General features: G+C 55.9%; 1 protein-coding gene across 1 annotated transcript in view; it reads left to right on the plus strand.

Moving 5' to 3' along the window:
• Positions 1–13,377, plus strand: part of MYH9 (myosin heavy chain 9) — a 93,730-nt gene extending 80,353 nt beyond the window's left edge. Inside the window, exons 27-41 of the mRNA XM_033866140.2 lie at positions 127–271; positions 1,486–1,692; positions 1,927–2,031; positions 2,694–2,846; positions 3,967–4,215; positions 5,163–5,375; positions 5,530–5,742; positions 6,043–6,204; positions 7,296–7,424; positions 8,654–8,742; positions 8,832–8,955; positions 9,283–9,491; positions 10,154–10,262; positions 10,368–10,540; positions 11,828–13,377. Coding sequence (XP_033722031.1) covers positions 127–271; positions 1,486–1,692; positions 1,927–2,031; positions 2,694–2,846; positions 3,967–4,215; positions 5,163–5,375; positions 5,530–5,742; positions 6,043–6,204; positions 7,296–7,424; positions 8,654–8,742; positions 8,832–8,955; positions 9,283–9,491; positions 10,154–10,262; positions 10,368–10,540; positions 11,828–11,945 — 2,398 coding nt within the window. The 3' untranslated portion in view covers positions 11,946–13,377. The remainder of the gene's footprint in view (positions 1–126; positions 272–1,485; positions 1,693–1,926; positions 2,032–2,693; positions 2,847–3,966; positions 4,216–5,162; positions 5,376–5,529; positions 5,743–6,042; positions 6,205–7,295; positions 7,425–8,653; positions 8,743–8,831; positions 8,956–9,282; positions 9,492–10,153; positions 10,263–10,367; positions 10,541–11,827) is intronic.
• Positions 13,378–19,500: the final 6,123 nt, after the last annotated feature.

Here is a 19,500-nt window from a genome sequence, read left to right on the forward strand (position 1 = left end):
CGGGCAGAAAGCTTCCTGGGGTGGCCAGTGCCCCTTGCCGGGTGCTCTCTGCTGCCACAGAAGAGCCCCAGGGCAGCACCGCTCCTGGATCCCTGGCCTCCCTCCTGAGGGCGTTTCTCTGTCCAGGTCCAAACGTGAACAGGAAGTGAACATCCTGAAGAAGACCCTCGAGGAGGAGGCAAAGACCCACGAGGCCCAGATCCAGGAGATGAGACAGAAGCACTCGCAGGCCGTGGAGGAGCTGGCGGAACAGCTGGAGCAGACGAAGCGGGTGCGTGGGCCTCCCCAGGACTGGCTCCGTGAGGCTCTCCCACGGTCAGGGGGCCCTTGCAGGGTCTAGGCTCCAGCCCCTCGTGGCTGTGTGACTTGGGGATGTAGGTCCCTCTGTGCCTCAGTTCCCCCATCTGTAAGGGAGGCTGATGATAGCCCGTCTCCTACAATTAATGTGAGAGTTGGAGTCGGTAACATGTGAGGCACTTGGATAGTAAGGGCTCGGTAAGTTGTTCAAGAATCATTTATTCTCATTATTACCTTGTTCATCAACCTGCCAGACCAGAAGATTTCATGGAATTGGAGCGACTCTGAGTTTCAGAGGGCCATCGGGGTCCCCTTTTCTGAAGCCCGTCCCTTCTCTAGAACACCCCCAACAGGTGGTCAGTTGGAGTCTTCGTGGGAGAACCCTGGGGACGTTGACCCCAGATGGTTTCTCGGCTGTGGCCGGGCAGTTCCTGAACAAGACCAGTCCTGCATCCGGTGGCCTCCAGCTCACGGCCACCCTTGGTGGCAGCCCGAGAAGGCAGAGGCTCTTCCACACGGCAACCTGTGCAATATTTTCAGAAACCTGCCTTGTCTACCTGTCTACCTTCAATTTCCACCTGGTTCTGGGCAGGTTGAAGCCTTGCCTGGTCCTTTAGCTGTTTTCACCCAAAGTGACTTTGCATTCACGCTGGGTCCGGTTTACCCTTGACCTTGCCCGTGATGCTGTGACCGGCTCGGTACGGACTAGATTGGGATTGTCGTGTTTATTCTGTAAACTCGGCTTTTATGTTGTTTGGAAGAACATCACTGTGTTACTTTGAACATCAAATTTTCAAGAGGCTTTTCTGGAAGTCTACCTACGAACAATTATAATTTCCATCATCCTATAATAACAGCTAAAATCTTAACATCTGCAATGATGGCATCTTGCCCTTGGACGCTCCCTGAAGCTGGTGCAGGAGGCCGGGCAGGGATGGTGTGAGAGCTGGGGGAGCCCACGTGCCGGGTGTCCGGCCCCAGCTGGGTGCTGAGTTCACATCAGGCCCAAGCCTTCCGAGTCTGGGATCCTTGCCAGCTCGTCATCCCCCAGACTTGCCCAGTGTCGTTTTTGCTGCAAAGGCAGCCAATTCTGAGTCTGGACCCGCCGGATCTTCGATGATGTTAGAAAGACCAGCCTCACGTCACAGGTGCCCCCTTTCACGTCTTCGCTTTTCTCCCCGCTGCCAGGTGAAAGCCAACCTCGAGAAGGCCAAGCAGACCCTGGAGAATGAGCGAGGGGAGCTGGCCAACGAGGTGAAGGTGCTACTTCAGGGCAAGGGGGACTCCGAGCACAAGCGCAAGAAGGTGGAGGCCCAGCTTCAGGAGCTGCAGGTCAAGTTCACCGAGGGGGAGCGCGTACGCACGGAGCTGGCCGACAAGGTCTCCAAGCTGCAGGTGAGGCCTCTGCTGGACCTCCTGGGTCCTGGCCCACATCGCCAGGGCTCCCGCTCTTGTCTCTCTCTCTCTCTCTCTCTCTCTCTCTCTCTCTCTGTCTCTGCAACCTGGCTCAATCTGCGAGGCCTCTGGGGTTCAGCCTGTGACTCAGGTCCAGCATGGCCGAGAGAGCCGAGGTGGGACCCAAGCAGTCGTGGTCGAGCTCACGGGGCTTTGTCTCCCATCCGTGCGCAGGTCGAGCTGGACAATGTGACGGGTCTTCTCACCCAGTCGGACAGCAAGTCCAGCAAGCTCACCAAGGACTTCTCCACTCTGGAGTCACAGCTGCAGGACACGCAGGTAAGGGCGGGACGGGTCCTGTGCCCGCACCGCATTAGCTGCCAGGCTTCTGGGTCTTTGTCTCAGAGCGTCCTCCCCTGCATCCGCGGCTCTCTGCGTCCTCCCCTGCATCCGCGGCTCTCCGCGTCCTCCCCTGCATCCGCGGCTCTCTGCGTCCTCCCCTGCATCCGCGGGCTCTCTGCGTCCTCCCCTGCATCCGCGGCTCTCTGCGTCCTCCCCTGCATCCGCGGCTCTCTGCGTCCTCCCCTGCATCCGCGGCTCTCTGCGTCCTCCCCTGCATCCGCGGGCTCTCTGCGTCCTCCCCTGCATCCGCGGCTCTCTGCGTCCTCCCCTGCATCCGCGGCTCTCTGCGTCCTCCCCTGCATCCGCGGCTCTCTGCGTCCTCCCCTGCATCCGCGGGCTCTCTGCGTCCTCCCCTGCATCCGCGGCTCTCTGCGTCCTTCCCTGCATCCGCGGCTCTCTGCGTCCTCCCCTGCATCCGCGGCTCTCTGCGTCCTTCCCTGCATCCGCGGGCTCTCTGCGTCCTCCCGGCTCCTTGCCAGGTCTCTGCTGGCCACCCCCTGAATCCGAGGGACTGCTCCCCTCTTCCACCAAGGGTATGGGGACCGCGAGGCCCTGACGCTGCGGGTCCTGAGCCCCTGCCCTCCTTGTTCTCGGAGTAGGAGCTCCTGCAGGAGGAGAACCGGCAGAAGCTGAGTCTGAGCACCAAGCTGAAGCAGGTGGAGGACGAGAAGAACTCCTTAAAGGAGCAGCTGGAGGAGGAGGAGGAGGCCAAGCGGAACCTCGAGAAGCAGATCGCCACCCTCCACGCCCAGGTCCGGAGCTGGCTCCCTGCAAGATACCCCTGGGAACTGTGGGCTGGAGCCTGCAGGCTGGGGAGCTTCTGGTGGGGCGCCCACCTGGACTCCAGGGCACAGCTCTGCCGCTGGGTCCACCCAGGCCTCCCCGAGCTGGACACCTTCCCCTGGGGGAGCTCCTGCCCTCCCCAGACCAGGGCTCATGCCTGGGGTCCCCAAGGAGAATTTAGGAACCCATGAACTTGGGTGGAGGAGACGTACATCTTCATTTCACCAATCTCCAGCTGGCCTTCGGCGTTTTCTTCTGTTACGAATGTAGGCAACAAGCCGTGGCCCTCGCAGTGCCGGTGGCCTGTTCAGTAGAAACCACCGGTCATCGTGTCCGAGCTGAGGGCAGGCCTTGGGAAGGTCATCGTGCTCCTAGCCACTCAGGAGCCTGCTCTCTGCTGTGCTGATAAAGAAGCACGATGGTTACTGAACCACAGTCTTAAAAAATACCCGACACCTGCACTTTTCTGTATTGGTTTCTTGGTAATCGTGCGTATTTTGCTTTATGCACGTTCAAACCTCGTTATGAGAAGGAGGTCAGAGTCTTCTCTAGACTCTGAAAGGGTCCGGGGCCAAAGATAGACCAAGGGCCCTCTTCCGGATTCTGTCTTAGGACTTAAACGTGCCAGAAGATCTGCACCAGGTCGGGGAGGGTACAGGGTACCTGGATGGCGGTAGGGAGTGTGGGCATGGTGGCAGCTGTGTGTCCAGATGCGAGGAGGGGGCTGCGAGACGGACGCCTGCAGGCAGGGGGCACTAGGCTGCTGCCTGGGGGAGGGGAGGAGGCTTCCCACTGTAGGCCTCCGTCTTGGTACGAGCGGCTGGTGCGGGTCACGACTGAGAGGCCTTGCCGAGCTGACCTGTGGTGTCCGCCCCCCCTGGGCTCTATGCGCTATGCCCTCTGCGGAAGCTCCATTCCCCTGGCCCCAGAGGGAGCGGGAAGTGGCTGGGGGAGCCGTCTCCGTAACGGGGTTGGTACCCCATTCCTCCGCTGGCGGGTGGCAGGCCAGCTCCCAGCTGTCCCGGGTGTGGCCACGTTACCCGAGCAGGTGCCGTGCTGGGTGCCTCCTGACCCCTTGCTCCCGCCCAGGTCACCGACATGAGGAAGAAGGTGGAGGACGGCGTGGGGTGCCTGGAGACGGCCGAGGAGGCCAAGAGGAAGCTCCAGAAGGACCTGGAGGGGCTGAGCCAGCGCTACGAGGAGAAGGTGGCCGCTTACGACAAGCTGGAGAAGACGAAGACGCGGCTACAGCAGGAGCTGGACGACCTGCTCGTGGACCTGGACCACCAGCGGCAGAGCGTCTCCAACCTGGAGAAGAAGCAGAAGAAGTTCGACCAGGTGGGTGTTGTTGGTGCTGCCACCGCCTCACGTCCTCCCCTCTGCAGACACCCTGCCTCGGGCAGGGGCCTCTGTCCGTCAGCCCGGCCCGGGGTCACCGTCACCAGCCCGGGAGGAGGCCCTGAGGGGCAGGCGCTCAGAGGGCCCCCCCGGATTCCAGCTCGTTGAGGCGCCTGGAAAGAAAGCGCTCACGATAGGTTTGGGAGCAACTTTTCCCCTTTCCTGGTTTTTTATGTTTTTCGAATCTTCTCTAATTAGAATTTTTCTTTATACGTTCCTAACTCTTGCTTACTCCAGGAGATCTGAGGCAGCTTACCGAGACGCAGGCAGTGGGGTGGGATAGAAAAATGGAATCATGCAGTCTAAAGCGTTTCCCATCTGTCCCATTTGAGAAATAAGTCCATGGAATAAAGAGGCGCTGAAGCGAAGGGGGAGGGGGGAAAATAAGATGATACGGTCAGGGTGGGCCAGCGCAGGGAAAAGATGCCGCACGTCCTTGGAGGGGGGCCACAAGGGATTCGCGCCTCCGCGCAGCCAGATTCGCTTTCTTTTCAAGGTAAACACCAACCAGTCATTCAGGAAAACCAGGGGCTTTCCGGGTCCTGAGGGTGAAATATTTACTGCCTGTGGGTTCTCCCGGAAGGGGCACTGAGTGTCATAAAGAACCTCGGTTACTAAGTGATAAAAGTTACACAGACTCCAGTGGGTTGTGGCAGAGGCCATCTCCACCTCTGTCTGCTTATGAGGACACGCTGCACAGCACGTGTCACAATCGGAAGCAGCGGCTCGCTGCTCTCCTTGGTCCCCCTCCCCCCAGTCCTGGCCCCTGGGACCCTCCTTCCCCAGGGAGTTCGGGCCCAGATGCTTTACCTGCCAGAGGCCAGCAGGCCCTGAGCTCTTTCTGAGAGCCGGTTGCTCGAGCCTCATGGTGCCCTTCTGTCTCCCAGCTCCTGGCCGAGGAGAAGACCATCTCCGCCAAGTACGCAGAGGAGCGCGACCGGGCAGAGGCCGAGGCCCGGGAGAAGGAGACCAAGGCGCTGTCTCTGGCCCGGGCTCTGGAGGAGGCCGTGGAGCAGAAGGCGGAGCTGGAGCGGCTCAACAAGCAATTCCGTGCGGAGATGGAGGACCTCATGAGCTCCAAGGACGACGTCGGCAAGAGCGTGAGTCCCCGAGCCCACGGCCGGCACTGGGGCGGGGGTGGGGGGGGAGGGAGATGGCCTCAGGACGCGAAGGATTAGGGGCTCACGGACACTGAGGCTGGGGACCTGGGGGCCTTGCGCCCCTCCGTTCCTGACCGCATCCCCTCGGCGGCAGGTCCACGAGCTGGAGAAGTCCAAGCGGGCCCTGGAGCAGCAGGTGGAGGAGATGAAGACCCAGCTCGAGGAGCTGGAGGACGAGCTGCAGGCCACCGAGGACGCCAAGCTGCGGCTGGAGGTGAACCTGCAGGCCATGAAGGCCCAGTTCGAGCGGGACCTGCAGGGCCGCGACGAGCAGAGCGAGGAGAAGAAGAAGCAGCTGGTCAGACAGGTGCAGACGGCCCTCCCGCTCCCCTGGGCAGAGGCGGGCAGGGAGCCCCGGGTTCTGGGGGCTCCTTTCTCCTTCCGCCGGGACTGGGGGAGTCCCCTGATTACGCCCTCCACGTCCTCACATTCCAATCCTCTGCCTGGAGGTCAGTGGCCCCCTCTACTAGGGTTTTATGGTCAGGAGTCCTCCCTGTCCCTGGACGCCCCGTGGACGCCACGGGACTGGACCAAGCCCACCCGGGCCGTGAGCTGAGGCAGGGTCTGTGGGTACGTCCGGTTTCCTGAGCCGTTGGCATCGCCCCAGGTGCGGGAGATGGAAACTGAGCTGGAGGATGAGAGGAAGCAGCGCTCGATGGCCGTAGCTGCTCGGAAGAAGCTGGAGATGGACCTGAAGGACCTGGAGGCCCACATCGACTCGGCCAACAAGAACCGGGACGAAGCCATCAAACAGCTGCGGAAGCTGCAGGTGAGCTCAGGCTGGACCCAACCAGATCCGGCCGCACATGGCAGCGCTGGGCTCAGCACGGGGCTGGGACACTAGTGGGGTGGCCGGTGAATGCTGGGAAGTGCCGCGTTGCCCTCCCCGAGGAAGGTCTTGGGTGCCTTTAGCTCCATCTCCCAGATGGAGACCCAGAAGCTGAGCAGAAACAAACTAGTCAGAAGCAAACTTGCAGTAAGATTGTTGTCTTTGAGTGAAACAAACAAGTGTAAACCTAGAAATGCAGTGGCGTTAGAGTCACTTAGTGGCAGATTCTAGAATAAACCAGACGTGACCCATCCCAGCCTTAACGGACAATGGTGGAAGTTTCCAAGCTGATGGTTCAGAGAAGCAGCTCGGAGCACAGAACACATACTTGGCCTCATCAGTAATGAAAGAATAATAAGTTTAAAAAACCAGCTCTGAGATGCCACATCATATCCAGCAAACCGGCAACAATAAGAACGAGTGTAAACACTGGTGTTTGCGAGGTCGTAGGGCGTAGGTGCTCTCATTGCGGTGGCCACTCTACCTGGTACCACTTGGCCGTGCCCAGCAAGGGTTGTATCCTTTGGCCTGGGGAATCCCAATTTGGGATTTATCTCCAAAAGGGAAAAAAACACAACTATTTCCCAAGATCTTCAGAGTTAAAACGAATCACCAGTGAACAAAAGACACGTGACTGCGCCATGTTGCCGGGACTAACCTGGCAGGTGGCCGTTGACCTGGAGCAGTGGGGATGACCCCAGAGCGCGGGATCCAAGTCAACAGGAGGCGGTAGAAAGTAGACAAAAACATGGCTGGACTAATACCCACCCGGGGACTAACGCTGCCGCAGGTGTGCTCTGTAGATCCTAACAGTCAAAAGCGTGTAAAGATGGTATAGAATAAAGGGAAGCTGTGTCTTTCCTCTTTTGCCCTTTTATAGCCATGTTGGTTGAATGTGGCCACAGGCTGAGGCCCAGCCGTCGGTCCCTGTCGGCGGGCACTGTGTGGGCACTGTGTGGGCACTGTGGGCACTGTGTGGGCACACGGGAGCGGTGGGACGGTGGCACCAAGCCTCTCTTCCCTGCCCTCAGGCCCAGATGAAGGACTGCGTGCGGGAGCTGGAGGACACGCGCGCCTCGCGCGAGGAGATCCTGGCGCAGGCCAAGGAGAACGAGAAGAAGCTGAAGAGCATGGAGGCCGAGATGATCCAGCTGCAGGAGGTGGGCCGGGCCGGAGCAGGGCGCTCGGGGCCTCTACCCACCTGCCGGGGCCACCCGGCAGACCTGGAAGAACGGGCCAAGCTCCAGCGATGGGCCGGTGTGGTTCTTGCTTTCTGAAAGAATTGCCTCTCGGGGTTTCATGAAGTAGCAAGGCTCCCTGGTGTGATTAGAACGTGTGTGTGAATTAACTCGTCACCTCCTGGGGCCGGCTCCCTCGCCGTCACCTGCGGTGACTTCCTGCCTGGCGAGGAGGGGTCCCTCCCAGAGGCTTACGGCGCCTTGTCCCTCACACGAGGCAGGTCGGGAAAGCGTCCCCAGGCTCTAGGCAGCCTTCTGCCTTGATGATGCTGGCTACCCAGTTGCTCCTAGCTGGGCCAGACATCCAGGCTCTCCTCGTCTGCCCTGACCAGACCGGCTGTGCCCTCCTGCACACGTGGGTCTCTGGTGAGGCCGCCTCACTCTCAGGGTGAAGGCCTTGCCCCCGCCGGCTTTCAGAGCCCCACACTGTGGCCTTAACTCACGTCTTTGTCCTGTCGCCCCTGCTTCCTGTCTGCCTGGAAGGTAGAGGGACCAGCATCCCGTCAGGCCAGGATGATTTCCTGTTTATTGCAACATCCCCGGCACCTGGCTTAGTTTTTATTTTATTTATTTATTTATTTATTTTTATTTTTGGCTGCGTTGGGTCTTTGTGGCTGTGCGCAGGCGTTTCTCTAGTTGCGGCGAGCCGGGGCTACTCCTCGTTGCGGTGCACAGGCTTCTCATTGCGGTGGCTTCTCTTGTTGCGAAGCACGGGCTCTAGGTGCGCGGGCTTCAGTAGTTGCGGCGCGCGGACTCAGTAGTTGCGGCGCGCGAGCTCAGTAGTTGTGGCTCGCGGGCTCTTGAATGCAGGCTCAGTACCTGTGGCGCACGGGCTTACCTGCTCCGCGGCATGTGGGATCCTCCCAGACCAGGGCTCGAACCCGTGTCCCCTGCATTGGCAGGCGGATTCTTAACCACTGCGCCACCAGGGAAGCCCTGGCTTAGTTCTTAGCGCTTAGGTATGGGGGCTGTGTGATCATACGGCGCCTCAGCTGTGGCCTCAGAGGGGCTCCTGGGAACGGGCTTCGTGGAGGAGGCAGGCCTGGGAAGGGGTTTGGGAAGAAGGGGCCAGGGGCTCAGAGGGCCGGGAACAGAGGAGGGCTGTTGGCTGCGGGCGGCCCCGGCGGGTCACATTCGGGTTCCCGTGGCAGGACCTGGCAGCTGCCGAGCGCGCCAAGCGCCAGGCCCAGCAGGAGCGGGACGAGCTGGCCGACGAGATGGCCAACAGCAGCGGCAAAGGGTGAGCCGGCGCGAGCGCGAGCGGGTGCGGGTGCGGGGTTCCCCGCTCTGGTTCGGCCCCTCTCACCTCCCCCCCCCTCCACTCCCCAGTGCTCTGGCGCTGGAGGAGAAGCGGCGCCTGGAGGCCCGCATCGCACAGCTGGAGGAGGAGCTGGAGGAGGAGCAGGGCAACACGGAGCTGGTGAATGACAGGCTGAAGAAGGCCAACCTGCAGGTGAGCGGCGGGGCTCTCTGCGCACCAGGGCCCCGTCGGTGACGCGGGTGGGCCTCCCCAGTGGCAGAGGCAGAGGCGGCCGCCCCCTGATGCTTACGGGACGATGTCCTGGTGCCTGCACTGGCTCCTTGGTTCCTCTCTCACGGGCGCTGAGCTGCTTCTGGACCCTTTACGCTGGGCAGCTCCCTCTTGTGGGAAGGCCTAGTGATCAGGGGCCCTGCAGGGTCCAGCTGCCCCTCCTCTGCCCCCGGCCGGGATCCCCACCTTCCTCAAGGTCACGGCCGGGATCCCCACCTTCCTCAAGGTCACCAGCCCTTCTTCCCACAGATCGACCAGATCAACACCGACCTGAACCTGGAGCGCAGTCACGCCCAGAAGAACGAGAACGCGCGGCAGCAGCTGGAGCGCCAGAACAAGGAGCTCAAGGTCAAGCTGCAGGAGATGGAGGGCACTGTCAAGTCCAAGTACAAGGCCTCCATCACCGCCCTCGAGGCCAAGATCGCACAGCTGGAGGAGCAGCTGGACAACGAGACCAAGTGGGTGCTCCTCGCCCGTCACCTGGCACCGTCTGCCGGCTCCTCTGTGTGCCCGTCCCTGAGACTGTTTCCCCCCATCCTGACGGGGCTCTCATCCCTTTCCCTGGGGCCTTTTGCCGGGGCTTGTGGAGTTTGAATAGGACCCACAGCCCACTTCTAAAGTTGGGGAGCCTGATGACTCTCTGAGGGCTGAATCCGAGAGGTGGGGTTCCCACCCACCTGGGCAGCCCATCTGTGGGCTCAACAAGACTGAGACTTCTTTGGGGGTAATGGGGGTCAGTCTTCCTTTTTGCTAGCTTTTTCTTTGGCTGCACTGGGCAGCATGTGCGATTTTAGTTCCCTTGACCAGGGATTGAACCCGTGCCCCCGGCACTGGAAGTGCAGAGTCTTTAACCACTGGATCGCCAGGGAAGTCCTCTTTTTCCTCGCTTTATATGTGCTCTCTGAGATGTGTCAGTTCCCTTCCCTGAACCTCAGTTTCCTTATCTGTGAAATGGGGCTAAGCCCAGTGCCTTCATAAGAGTGTTCAGTAAAGGCGGTCTACCTTAGCATCAGGGGAAGTACCAGTGAGGCCCGGGAATGGGTGGCCCGGCCTGTGGATTTGTCGGCCAGACCTTCCGAAAGAGGGTGCCCCCCTGAACCTCTGTGTTCATGCCTTTCAGGGAGCGCCAGGCGGCTTCCAAGCAGGTGCGTCGGGCCGAGAAGAAGCTGAAGGATGTGTTGCTGCAGGTGGATGATGAGCGGAGAAGCGCCGAGCAGTACAAGGACCAGGTGTGTTGGCGGCGGAGCGGGGCCCTGCCCCTTGGCGGCTGAGGGCGGGGAGGGCCACAGGCATGTGGGGTCGTGACCGGGGCCCCTGGCCACGCGTCTCCGCAGGCGGACAAGGCGTCTACCCGCCTGAAGCAGCTCAAGCGGCAGCTGGAGGAGGCTGAGGAAGAGGCCCAGCGGGCTAATGCCTCCCGCCGGAAACTGCAGCGTGAGCTGGAGGATGCCACGGAGACCGCGGATGCCATGAACCGCGAGGTCAGCTCCCTCAAGAACAAGCTCAGGTGAGCCCCGCCGGCCCCACCCGCCCCTTCACAGGACCCTTTCTCCTTCAAAAAGTTAGTTTGTCCTGAAGAGCAGAATTTGGAAAATGAGGCTCCTATAAACTCAGTCACCTTTCTCAGCTAGATGTCAACGAGCGAGGTGCTTAATGACGCCGAGAAAGTGCCGCTCAGAGAGCCCTTCCTCGTTCTCCTTGCCTCCTGGGCTGTAGCCCGGCCTTTTTTTTTTTTTTCTTAAACTTACTTATTTATTTATTTATGGCTGTGCCGGGTCTTTGTTGCTGTGCGCGGGCTTTCTCTAGTTGTGGTGCGTGGGCTTTTCATTGCAGTGGCTTCTCTTGTTGCAGAGCACGGGCTCTAGGCACGTGGGCTCAGTAGTTGTGGCACGTGGGCTCAGTAGTTGTGGCGCACGGGCTTAATTGCTCCGCGGCCTGTGGGATCTTCCCGGACCAGGGATCAAACCCGTGTCCTCTACATTGGTAGGTGGATTCTCAACCACTGTGCCACCAGGGAGGTCCTAGCCCTGCCTTTTAAATAAACTCTCCGGGTGATTTCTTCCCGTCCTGCCTGAAGAGTCTGTTCCTGTCGCAGCGCTAAACCTGATGAGAACGTTTTCAGGTTTTGTCAACTAGAAGTTGCTTGAGGCAACCGGCCGGTCTCTGGCGCAGCTTTAGGCGCCGGGTGAATACGGGCATCTTCTAGCTCTGAACCAATGGAAAGGGCTGCTTGGCAATTCTCAAAGGAACGTCACATTCGGGCAGCATGAAATGGTTGAGGCAGAGGGTCTTCTTGGTCCAGATTCTCACTGCTTACCTCCTTTTCCCAGGGGTCGTTTTTTAAAGCATAAAAGCAACAAGAGCAGACAGTCTGGTCAGTGTGTGAGACCGCTTTTCTTAGCGGAGACCGGAAGGAGACGCCTGTCTTTGTGCGCTGTACACAGTCATTGTGTGTCTGTTGGTTTCGCCTGTTTGGTACTCAGTGTGGTCAGAGGGTGGCATTTTGCAGGGGCAGCTTCATCTGCTCTTGTGCCTCCCCGCTTTGAATCAGCCCCCATTACCTGACGGATTTTTGCTAGTGTTTTGGGTGAAAGTGGGAAGCTTCAGGCCGGGGGGGCAGGAGGGGACAGCCCTCCTGTCCCCGCTGGAGGCTGTGTCCCCGGAGGCCCCCCTCCCGCCGTTGCTTCTCCCCGTGGGATGTCAGGAGCTAGTTTCCTCTAAAGATCACTTTGAAACACATGAGCTGTACTGCGGCCGCCTGGCCAGCACTGCTGACCGCTGCCTCTGCCCCCAGGCGTGGGGACCTGCCGTTTGTCGTGCCCCGCCGAATGGCCCGGAAAGGTGCCGGCGACTGCTCGGACGAGGAGGTGGACGGCAAAGCCGACGCGGCTGAGGCCAAAGCTGCCGAGTAACAACCTCTTCTTCTGCTGCCCGAGACGGACGACAGCACCGACTCCACTTCCCCTTCCCAGCCCCTGCAGCACCCCTCCTCCCTCCTGGGACTGCTGTGACCGTGACCCCACCTCGTCCCCCCAGGCCAGGGGACCTCAGGCCCCACCTCCCCGCCCATCCCGCCAGGCCTCCTTGAAGGGCTTCCGGCTTCCTCTGCTGCAGCCTGCTCCCCTCCCACCCTCCCCCCACCGCCCCCCGGAATCTAATACCAAAGAGTCAGGGTCCTGGGCCCTGGCCCGGGAACAGAGCGACCAGCAGTATCCCCCCCACCCCTTCCCTTGCCGAAAAGCACAAGATGGTGAGGTGAGGAGGGCGGGCCTCCGGGGATGGGCAAGAGAGTTTTCTACGAATCTATTTTTCTTCAGACTAAGGAGTTTTGCTAGCCCGACGCCCCAGAAGAGTTGTCACCTTCCCCCGCCTCTGCCACCCTCTCCCTTCTTTGCTGTTGGCAATCACACGCGGTGACCTCACACCCTCTGCCCCAGCGGCCCCCCCACTCCCGTGGGCTCTGGGTGGTCCGGCATGAGCAGGCCCAGGGGGTCCACTTCTGTGCAGGGCACGGGAAGCTGGCGCGGGGAAGGAGGGGCGTTCCTCCCCACCCCTGCCGGGCAGCGCCACCACCACCTTCCTGATTCTGAAATGTCTCAAGTGCAATGATGACCCCTTTCCCTCCTTTGCCGAGGGCAGCCCACCCCTGCTGCAGCAGGGCTTCTGGGCTGAGAAGACAGGGCCCAGGGGCCAAGCTGGAGAGGCCAGCAGTGGCCCCTCCCAACACTCTTGGGGACCAAATATATTTAATGGTTAAGGGACGTGTCCCGAGCCTGACAGCCAGAGCAGTGGAAAGGCCCAGGTGATCTCGAACCTACTCCAGGACTGGGGCCCGAGGGTAGCTGACCTGCACCGTTGACTCAGTATAATTCAAGACTCTGCCATCTGCACAGATATTTTTAAAAGAAAAAAAAAGTTGTCTTTTCTCCCTCTAACTGTAATAAATGGTAAAATTCCAAGTCTTTATCACTGCCTTTCCTTTGGAACCACGTCTAGAAGAGAGTAGCTTGTCCTACACTGGTCTGCACTGGTGGCTGATCCCTGTATTCCTAACTGTTTTGTATATGCTGCATTTAGACTTACTTATGGCAAAAAAGGCATTTTTTTTTTTTAAGGAAACAAACTCTCAAGAAATCATGAAGATATATAAAAGCTACATATGCCTAAAAAGCTCTGAATTCGGGTCCCAGTTGCTGTCACAAAGGAGTGAACAGAACTCCCACCCCTGCCCTTTTTTTATATAATGGAAGTGCCTTAGCATGGTTGCAGCCGCCACCACTACAGTGAGCTGGTTTACAGATGTTTTCCACTGAGCATCACAATAAAGACAACCTTGTGCTACGAGCCATGTGTCTGGGGTGTCTCTGCGCCGGAGCAGGTGGCCTAGAAGGGACTGTACCTGGGCCACCTAGAAGGGACTGTGCTTTGCTTCTGCAGCAGGCACCTACTTTGTGCAATTTCTGGAAGCTTCCAGGAATGCAGCTCGGCTGGGGCACAGGCTCCAGTAGGGAGTGACAGTCACGCAGAAAGGCAGGCTGGCCAGATTCAAGGATGCTAAGAGTGTCTCATAAATCTTGGTTCCTTTCAGTTACTGAGTACCTACTATGTGATGGACACTGAGCTGGCCTGGGGGATAGAGATACAAGGCCCAGGCGCTGACTTCCAGAAGCTTTCTTAGTCATCAGACGATGCAAAGCCTGCCCTATGGAGTTTCATCCCAGGTACCATAGAAGGGGGAAGGAGGGAGTCGGTGCTGAGGCCTGTGGGTACTGGGGCAGGGGCTCTTCACAGGACTGTCAGAGCCTTTGTTCCTCCCTTCATGCTTTGAACAAAGGCTGAGCATAGACCAGGCCCCTTGCCAAGCACTGGGAGTGCGAGGGCAGGGGAGACAGATGTCCCTGCAGTTGCAGGCAGGAGGGGGGCAGGCAAAGGCTCTCCTTAGAGAAGGGGTTTGGTGCCCACTTGATTCAAGGTGTGGACTCAGGCAGCAGGTCTGCATGTGGGCCCTCGGGGCCACTGTGTGGCTGGCCCGATTGCTAAGGAGAGTTGCAGGCTCCTAGACGGGGCACCCACCAGGCCTCCAGCAGCCGACCCATCCAGCCTCCGAGCAGGTGCACTTTCGGGCCCTGGGAAGGGAGCTGCAGGAGCTGATGGGAGAGGCAGGTGGGCGCCAGCGCTGGAGCCTGGGGTGCTGCTTCCCTTAGAGGTTCTGGGCGGGGGCCTTCCTCGCTGCTCCCAGCTTGCGGTGTCTCCAGCGTTCCTTGGCTTGTGGCCGCATCCCTCCAATCTCTGCCTCTGTCTTTTCGTGGCCTTCTCCCCCTACGCTGCTGTCTCTCTGTGTGTCTCTTATAAGGATGCTAGTCGTTGGATTTAGTGCCCACTTAGATAATCATTGTTGATCTCAAGATGTTTAACTTAAAGGATTTCCAAACACCCTTTTCCACATAAGGTCACATTCACAGGTTGCAGAGATTAGGTCACGGACATACATTTTTTTTGGGGGGGGGGAGCACCCATTTAACCCACTACAGGACCCAACAAATATCGGTTCTCCCCCCTTAAGGTCCTCTGGCTTGACTGTTCACCTTGTGCAGGGGAAGTACTGGACCAGGTGCCAACCTCTGCCCACCAAGGAGGTGCAGTCCCCAGGGTTGCCTGACCGCCCACCATGCATGAGCATGAGAGCCCAGGGGCTACTGATTCCAAAGGCCCCTGTGGAAGGGAGGGGACTTTGCTCCGTCTCCAGCTGTCCACGTGCTCTCTGTGGAGGCTAAAGCTTGCTAATGCCCCTCCTCCTCCCAGCCTCTCTCTCATTACTCTTGGTCATCCCTCCTCTCTGCTGGGCCCTGAGGTGGACCGTTCACCCTGGTCCCAGCATGTTCTCACCTCTTCACTTGCGTCCACTGTGCTGTCAACTTTCCCACTGGTCTTCGACTGGTGGCATTAGAGACCTCCTCATCCCTAATTCTGACCAGTTGCTTATTTTTGCAAACAATTCCAAATCTTCCACCCAGACTATGGTTATGAACACAAAAGCTGGCTTCTGCACATGGCCGGCCAGTGTCTGGCACAGTGGTTCTGTGCTGAGAACGTTAATCCTATGTGGTCAGTGCCAGGTCATTGCACAGGGCCATGTATAGGCAAGTGAAACTAGACTAATCACAAAAGAAGAGGGTAGAACTTATCACCTAGATTCCATCTTATTTCTCCTGGGGACCCCAGTGGGCTTTGCCAGTGACACCACTTTGACTTTTGGTATTGGAAGAGTCGGGTTTTTTTGGGTTTTTTTGCAGTCCGCGGGCTTCTCACTGTTGTGGCCTCTCCCTCTTGCGGAGCACAGGCTCCAGATGCGCAGGCTCAGCGGCCATGGCTCACGGGCCCAGCCGCTCCGCGGCATGTGGGATCTTCCCGGACCGGGGCACGAGCCCGCGTCCCCTGCGTCGGCAGGCGGACTCTCAACCACTGCGCCACCAGGGAAGCCCGGAAGAGTCAGTTTTTTTAAATTAGTTTATCAGTTAAATCTTGATTACTAATGGAAATGAAAGGGCGGGCATATGGATAATTAAAAATCGATGAACCGTTGGAAGGGAGACAAGGTGGTGAAATAGAACGACCTTGAGCTCACTTCGCCTCATGAGCACACCAAAAATCACAACTAACTGCTGAACAACTATCAATAAAAAAGACTGGGATCTACCAAAAAAAGATATTATACATCCAAAGACATAAAGGAGAAACCACAATGAGACAGTAGAAGGGGTGCACTTGAGATATAATCAAATCCCATCTCACCCAGGTGGGTGACTCACAAACTGGAGAATAATTATGTTGCAGAAGTTCTCCCACAGGAGCGAGAGCTCTGAGCCCCATGCCAGGCTCCCCAGCACAGGGGCCTGTCATTGGGAGGAGGAGCCCCTAGGTAGTTTGGCTTTGAAGGCCAGTGGGGCTTGACTGCAGGAGCTCCACTGGACTGAGGGAAACAGTCTCCACTCTTGGAGGGTGCCCACAAGGTCTGGTGTGCACTGGGACTCAAGGCAAAGACAGTGACTCTATAGGAGCCTGGGCCAGACCTACCTGCTGGTCTTGGAGGGTCTCCTGGGGGAGGTGGGGGCAGCTATGGTTCTCTCTGGGGTCATAAAATCTGGTGGCGGACATAGCAGGGAGTGTTCACCTACATGAACTCTGGCTGGAGGCAGACATCTTGGGTCCTTGGCCCCGAGACCTGGCCTCACCCCAGTGCTGGGATGCCTTAGGCCAAACAGCAAACAGGGCAGGAATACAGAACCACCTTGTCTTTAGACGGGCTACCTAAGGAATTCCTGAGCCCACAGCCCTCTCTAGACACACCCCTTGATACAGCCCTGCTCACCAGAGGTCCAAGACCCAGCTCCACTCACCAGTGGGCAGGTACCAGCCCCTCCCACCAGGAAGCCTGCACAAGGATCTAGACCAGCCTCACCCACCCAGGGGCAGACACCAGAAGCAAGAAACTACAGTCCTGCAGCCTGTGGAACTGAGTGCACATACACACTCGGAACCTACCCTAGGACCAGCTGGTTCCTGGCCCTTGGGTGATGAGAGGGGAGTATACTGCTGGGACACAGAGGGCATCCCCTATAGAGGGCCACTTCTCCAAGGTCAAGAAACATAACTCACCCACTACATATATAAAAATATAAACAGAAATTTAAACAAAATGAGACAGCAAAGAAATATCTTCCAGATGAAGGAAGAAGATAAAATCCCAGAAGAACTAAGTGACATGGAGATAGGCAATCTACCCAAGAAAAAGTTCAGAGTGATGATCGTATAGATGATCCAAGAACTTGGGAAAAGGATGGATGAGCAGAGTGAGAAGTTACAAGGAATTTTTAGGAAAGATAAAGAACAACCAGAGTTGAAGAATACAATAACTGAAATGAAAAATACACTAGAAGGAATCAATAGCAGAATAAATGAGGCAAAAGAACGAATCGGTAATCTGGAAGACAGAGTGGTAGAAATCACTGCTGTGGAACAGAATAAAGAAAAAGAATGAAAAGAAATGAGGACCGTTTAAGAGACCTCTGGGACAATGTCAGAGGCACCAACACTTGCATTAGAGGGGTCCCAGAAGGAGAAGAGAGAGAAAGGGCCTCAGAAAATATTTGACGAGATAATAGCTGAAAACTTCCCTAACGTGGGAAAGAAAAGAGTCACCCAAGTTCAGGAAGTGCATAGAGTCCCATACAGGGTTAACCCAGGGAGGAAAACGCTGAGACATGTAGTAATCAAATTGACAAAAATGAAAGACAAAGAGAAAATATTAAAAGCAACAAGGGATAAGCAACAAATAATATACAAGGGAATCCCCATAAGGTTATCAGCTGATTTTTCAGCAGAAACTCTGCAGGCCAGATGGGAGTGGCACAATATATTTAAAGTGATGAAAGGGAAAAACCTACAACCAAGAATACTCTTCCTAGCAAGACTCTCGTTTGGATTTGATGGAGAAATAAAAAGCTTTACAGACAAGCAAAAGCTAAAAGAATTCAGCACCAACAATCCATCTTTACAACAAATGCTAAAGGAACTTTTCTAAGGGAAGAGAAAAGGCCACAACTAGAAACAAGAAAATTATGAATGGAAAAGCTCACCAGTAAAGGCAAACATATATTAAAGGTAGGAAATCATTCACATACAAATATGATATCAAAGCCAGTAATCGTGATAGGAGGAGAGTACAAATGCAGGATATTTAAAATGCATTTGAAATTAAGAGCTCAGCAACTTAAAATGATTTTATGCTATACCAAAACCTCAGGGTAACGACAAACCAAAAATCTATAATAGATATGCACACAAAAAAGGAATCCAAACACAACACTAAAGATAGTTATCAAATCATAAGAGAACAAAAGAGGGAAGAGGAAAAGAAAGACCTATAAAAACAAATCCAAAACAATTAACAAAATGGCAATGAGAACATACATATTGATAGTTACCTTAAATGTAAACAGATTAATTGCTCCAACCAATAGACATAGACTGGCTGAATGGATACAAAAACAAGACCCATATATATGCTGTCTAAAAGAGACCCACTTCAGATCTAGAGACATACAGACTGAAAATGAGGGGATGGAAAAAGGTATTCCATGCAAATGGAAATCAAAAGAAAGCTGGAGGAGCAATACTTATATCAGACAAAATAGACTTTATTTTATTTTTTTTAATTTTATTTATTGATTGATTGGCTGTGTCGGGTTTTAGTTGTGGCACACGGGATCTTCGTTGCAGCATGTGGGGTCTTTTGTTGTGGTGCATGGGCTCTTCGTTGTGGCACACAGGCTTCTCTCTAGTTGTGGCACACGGGCTTAGTTGCACTGCGGCATGTGGGATCTTAGTTTCTCAACCAGGGTTCGAACCCACATCCCCTGCATTGGAAGGCAGATACTTAACCACTGGACCACCAGGGAAGTCCCAAAATAGACTTTAAAATAAAGACTGTTACAAGAGACAAAGAAGGACACTACATATGATCAAGGGATCAATGCAAGAAGAAGATATAACAATGGTAAATTTATATGCACCCAAGATAGCAGCACCTCAATACATAAGGCAAATGTTATCAGACATAAAAGGAGACATTGACGGTAACACAGTAATAGTGGGGACTTTGAGTCCCCAGTTATGCCAATGGACAGATCATCCAGTGACAGAAAATTCATAAGGAAGCACAGGCCTTAAATGACACATTAGTCCAGATGGACTTAACTGATATTTATAGAGCATTCCATCTGAAAGCAGCAGAATACACATTCTTTTTTTTTTTTTTTTTTGCGGTACGCGGGCCTCTCACTGTTGCGGCCTCTCCCGCTGCGGAGCACAGGCTCCGGACACGCAGGCCCAGCGGCCACGGTTCATGGGCCCAGCCACTCTGCGGCACGTGGGATCCTCCCAGACTGGGGCATGAACCTGTGTCCCCTGCATCGGCAGGCGGACTCTCAACCACTGCGCCACCAGGGAAGCCCAGAACACACATTCTTTTCAGGTGTTCATGCAACTTTCTCCAGGATAGATCACATGCTGGGTCACAAAGCAAGCCTCAGTAAATTTTAGAAAACTGAAATCATATCAAGCATCTTTTCCAACCACAATGCTGTGATATTAGAAATCAACTACAAGAATTAAACTGCAAAAAACACAAACATCTGGAAGCTAAACAATATGCTATTAAACAACCAATGGATCATTGAGGACATCAAAGAGGAAATCAAAAAATACCTAGAGACAAATGAAAGTGAAAACACAATGATCCAAAACCTAAGGACACAGCAAAACAGTTCTCAGAGGGAAGTTTATAGCAATACAAATTTACCTCAGGAAACAAGAGACGTCTTAAATAAATAACCTTACACCTAAAGCAGCTACAGAGAGAAGAACAAACAAAACTCCAAGTTAGTAAAAGGAAAGAAATCATAAAGA

This window comes from Tursiops truncatus, chromosome 11 (assembly GCF_011762595.2).
Source record: "Tursiops truncatus isolate mTurTru1 chromosome 11, mTurTru1.mat.Y, whole genome shotgun sequence".
Taxonomy (NCBI): domain Eukaryota; kingdom Metazoa; phylum Chordata; class Mammalia; order Artiodactyla; family Delphinidae; genus Tursiops; species Tursiops truncatus.